The sequence below is a fragment of the Gopherus evgoodei genome, chromosome 4, assembly GCF_007399415.2.
Source record: "Gopherus evgoodei ecotype Sinaloan lineage chromosome 4, rGopEvg1_v1.p, whole genome shotgun sequence".
NCBI lineage: Eukaryota > Metazoa > Chordata > Testudines > Testudinidae > Gopherus > Gopherus evgoodei.
This window is the reverse complement of record NC_044325.1, coordinates 154,267,317-154,272,350: the sequence shown is the minus strand read 5'-3', so window position 1 is coordinate 154,272,350 and position 5,034 is coordinate 154,267,317. Positions and strand designations below refer to the sequence as shown.

Genomic DNA, 5,034 nt, shown 5'->3' with positions numbered 1-5,034 from the left:
TTTTCCATTAATACCAAGAATTCTGATCCTGAAAGAAAGAAGGTGTAGTTTGGATTTAAGATGATGTAATGACTTCAATGGGGCTAGAGGTTCTCAGTCTATACACAGAATATGTGCAGCCTAAATCAGATCCAATACATGATTCCACTTTACACTCACCCATGGTCTTCAAATATTCTCTGCAGGTCAGAATTCACATTACAGGAGGAAGAGAAAACAGGGAAAGGTCTGTGAAAAGGCTGCAAAGCACTTTCCTTGCGGTGCCTGTTCTGAGATCAAAAAATAGGCTTTCAATCTCAATAGCCTTCAATAACCCCTTAGCCATCAACGGGTCAGATCTCAAAATGGTGTAAGTCAGTACAGCTCTATTGGAATTAATGGGTCAAATTTGCAGCTGGTGTAAGTGGGCCATAGATCCACTGAACTATCTATTGAATCTATCCCCATACACCCTTATATCTGTCTATCTATCTACTTAATCATCCAAAAAGGGATTTGATATAGGCATGCATATTAAAAATATCTGTATTGGCATTGGAATGGTGACAACGTTTACAGGCTTTGGGACATGGGGTTTGCTGGAGGTTACTGACTAAACTGAGGAGGGAACTTCCCCCAGTACCGTGTTATTCTATAACGCTTATTATGATGACTTGCAGCTACCTCTGAAGCATACGGTAATGACTACCACCATAAATGAATAGATCATTAGAGGACCTGTTCTGTAAATTCCTGTGTTCTGTATATTTTATTCAAATAATTTAACTTTTTTAACCCCTGACGCAGGTAACATGACAGAAGGAACTGGCAGGATTGAGAACGGTTTGTTCAATAAATATTAAATACCTGAAAATAGCGTGGGTAACTTTCTATCTAGACTACAAATCCAAAACAGGAATGAGATACTTCACTGCCATCGGCATACGTCTCATATTAATTTCAGCAACATTTCTGACCGCATACTGTTCTCATGCATACAGGTATGTACCCAGAGTAGCTCAGCTGAAGTCGTTGGGCTAATTAAGAGGTGGCCCATTTCCTGTTTTCTTGAAGCAAATGGAGATCATAACGGAATGTATCAAAGACTCATTTTCTGGGAGTCTGTCTGTATCATCACTTTCAGAGAAAATGTTGTGATCAGAGCTAGTCAGGTATGTTCCCACTGAACACTTTTTTCATCACCCATTCATCAATACTGGAATGGTTTGTGGAAAAGGATCAGTTTGGGCAATTTTTTCCACATGAACATTTGCAGGGGGGAAGCTTAAAAAATGGTTGAAATGTTTTTGTTTCAAAATAAAACAAAATCCATTTTAATGATTCAAAGTAAAAAGTCGTTTTGAAATTTCAGCTAATTGCGGCTAAGAAAAATGTTTGCAACCAAACCATAATATAGATGATATAGAATGTATCAGAATAAAATATTTCAATTGACCTGAATTTATTTCTTTTCCTAGTGGTAACATTCTCCCTGAATTCTGCCTATGTGCTTCCATTTTCTGTCAGTGCCTGAGACTTGTCTGGGTCTACACTCAGCAAGAACCTATCAGTGTCTAGTGTTCGTTAAACCAAAACCAGTAGCTTGCAGACGAGGTTGCCTGATGCCATATCATTTTCCCTGCTGAATCTACACAGAAAAGACTTTCAGTTTATGCCAGCTAAAAGCATCACTGCCGTGTAGAAGGATTTGCAATGTGTGAGAGAAAATAGTTATAATGCACATTTGCAAAAGGTACGTTTTTTCACAGTGGGTTTATAACAGATCTCTATTACAGATGTCCACTGTTAGGGATCTAAATGCATATTTAGTTAATGCATTTTAAACTGGCCTGTGTTTTTAACAAAGCTGTGTGAATAAAGGATTTTATAGTTTGTAGCAAGTTCAGAAAGTCAGAAAAAAATCATTTTGGGTCATGGAATTTATTTGAAATTTTCAGGAAATCTTAAAGTAAAACAAATCAGGGTCCAACCAAATGTTTCAGGTTAAAAAAAAAAGTTTTGTTTTCCATTTGAGCATTTTTAAATGATTGTTTAAAAAATAAAGGAAATGTTGAAACTTACAAGTCATGTAAACTAAAAAGATTTTGGTGTTGCTGAACCTGCGTTTTTCCCAGAAAAAAAAAATTCAATTGAAATTTTTTTCCAGTTCTAGTTTTCAAAAGAGATGAATACCAGAGCTCCCAGGGATGTCCGTGGGATCAGGAACAGAAAAGCAGGGCTAGTGAATGAACTCTAGACGATTCACTGGTCCCTCTGTATACTCATTGACTTTCCTTTTCATATGGAACATTACCATTCTCTGTTACTTCTGACTGTATAGGCTATCAGGTTGGATGCACTTTAATACACAATATGCGCTAATTCTCAGCACGACAAAGCCTTAACTGTAGTGGACAGTGTGAGTGTAATGCAAACAGTGTATTCCCTGGGATTGTCCCCTGATGTATTCCTGCTGCCTCGGGTTGGTACAATATTTCATGAGGGAAGTCAGAATGAGTGTGAAGGATCCATTCCTGGTCCTTTCTTGGCTTCTGTTTAACTGTGCTTTTCACTTTTCCCTTGTAAAGGAGAACATGGTTGGAAGAAATGGTGGAGGGAAATCACACCATGGTTACGGACTTCATTTTCCAGGGATTCATGGATCATCCGGAGCTTCAGGTCCCCCTCTTTGTGTTATTCCTAATGATCTATGTTATCACCCTGGCGGGGAATCTAGGGATGATTGTGTTGATCAGGTTCAACTCTCGACTCCACACCCCCATGTACTATTTCCTCTGCAATTTGTCTCTTGCAGATGTTGGGAATTCCTCGGTTGTTGCTCCCCGGTTGCTGATGACTTTTGTGGTTCAGGCCAAACCCATTTCGCTCGCTGCATGCGCAGCACAAATTTTCTTTGCCTGTAACTTTCTGACCAATGAAGTTTGCCTGTTGGCGGTAATGGCATATGATCGCTTCATAGCCATCTGTAACCCCTTGCTCTATAGCGTCGTCATGTCAAAGAGACTTTGTGTATTACTAGTGGTTGTTTCATACATATGTGGCTTTGTGAATGCAGTTGTTCAGACTCCATTTATATTTACCCTGTCCTTCTGTGACTCCAATGTCATCAACCATTTCTTCTGTGACATCCCCCCAATTCTTAAGCTGTCCTGCTCTGACACCCACAACGCTAACATGGTGCATTTCACCTTGTCCAGTATAGTGGTCATGACAACTATTCTCATTGTACTATTCTCCTACATGTACATCCTTATTGCCATCCTGAAGATCCACTCTGCCAAGGGCAGATACAAAACCTTCTCCACCTGCGCCTCCCACCTGACAGCTGTCACAATTTTCTACGGGACTATGATCTTCATGTATTTACGACCCAGTTCCGGCTACACCACAGACCCAGACAAGATCATCTCTGTGTTTTATATACTCATAATTCCCATGCTGAACCCCCTGATCTACAGCCTGAGGAACAAGGAGGTGAAGGACGCTGTTAGAAGGATGATAAACAGGAAGGTTTGTTCTCAGTTAATATAATCATTGGGATTTGTACTTATTAATAAACAAATGATAAATAAATAGTGAATTCTCTGTTTCATAGCTCTGATTTCCTTTGTTTTAACTGTATTCTGTGGCTTGTTCCAAAAAAGATAAATTATATATATATATCTCCAAGCCTGTTCATATTGATAATTCAGTCTCCCACGTCCAGGAATGACCGTGAGGCTGCAAAGAATACATTGTCGAAAGAGAGCATTTGTCACAGACCCCCTTCAGCTCCCCTTGCTGGATACCGATCAGCTGGTGCTGAGGGAAATCCCAGCTTGGATCCCCAGATGTTTTAAGCTGCCAGAGACTGAATGGAGCCAGTCACTGCTGCAGTTTCAGGGTTCCTAGGCACACAATCAGGGTGTAGACGCTCTGTCTAGCGCCCTTTCTGGAGAGCTAGAACCTGCTATCTAGCTGCCTAGTCCCTGGGCTCAGGGATGACTGTTCAGACTCTGCCGCAGCTTAAACACCCCCTGTCCTAGAATGCCAAAGAACAGCGTGAGCCTTCCGGGTTACAGCCGAACTCCCCCCCAGGGCCACACAGTATGTGTAAAGAATGTAACACAGAGAGGGACACTCTGAACCGGAATCTAACACTGTAGAGATAATGCTTCACTAATAAAGTACAAGCTCATTTAGAAAAGGACACACATCCTAACATCAATGGACCTCGCTAGCTCATCCTTTCCTTGGGCGTCCTCTGGGGTATCCATCTGTGTTCAGACAGACTGCTCCTTCCCCTCCTCATCTAGCTCCTGCATGCAGCTCCTCTCAGATCTAGCTGGTCAAACATGGCCAGATAGAACCCAAATAGAGCAGCTTCTGCCCTTTTATAACCATCTTACCCTCTGTCAGGTGACCTCATGATTAGCCTCTTCCAATGACCAGATACCCCTACCAGGCAACCACTCCTTTTCTTCCCCATCAACAGAAAGTTTAGATGGAAAATTTTCAAACACCCCCAACAAGGAACAAATCCAAAGCTCATTGAAGCCAATGAAAAGACTCTGATTGACTTCAGATCCAGTATGAATATTCAGATGTCACAGTGTGTGAGCAAGCTTGCTAGTGCTATGAATATTGATAGCCCCATCACACTATTACTTCATAATATGTACTAGTACATTATAGATTGATTGGACTACATTCGTTCTTGATCTGTCCCCATATCATTCTCAAGGGAGTTACTTCAGGGATGAACCTGTCTCAATGTTTACAATGTCCAAAGAAAACCAAACAAAGCAGACCATTGATACAATTTCAGGATTGCCAGAGAAACTCTTTCATGGGTTGGAGAGAAGATAAATAAATAAAAGCCCTACATAAAACGGCAACAGTTTTTAATGAGTAAAACCAGTGGTTCTCAGAATTCTCTGGCCTGTGACCCCATGTTAAACAGAAAAAAGGTTTCAGGCCCCTATTAAGTTTTGGGATGCTCCCCTTCCACCTAACCGTGAAGACAGGGAGGCAGGTTGTGTTGACTGGAAACAA

The 5,034-nt window shown here is 41.0% G+C and overlaps 1 protein-coding gene across 1 annotated transcript; it reads left to right on the top strand.

The window, feature by feature from the left end:
• The first annotated feature begins 2,583 nt into the window (after positions 1 to 2,583).
• LOC115651089 (olfactory receptor 1019-like) lies at positions 2,584 to 3,531 on the top strand. The gene has a single exon (XM_030561969.1). It carries the CDS (start codon positions 2,587 to 2,589, stop codon positions 3,529 to 3,531), a length of 945 nt encoding a protein of 314 aa, XP_030417829.1. The 5' UTR covers positions 2,584 to 2,586.
• Positions 3,532 to 5,034: the final 1,503 nt, after the last annotated feature.

Excerpts from the sequence above, each read along its gene's own strand:
- LOC115651089 (XM_030561969.1), top strand. The coding sequence starts at position 2,587 with ATGGTGGAGGGAAATCACACCATGGTTACGGACTTCATTTTCCAGGGA.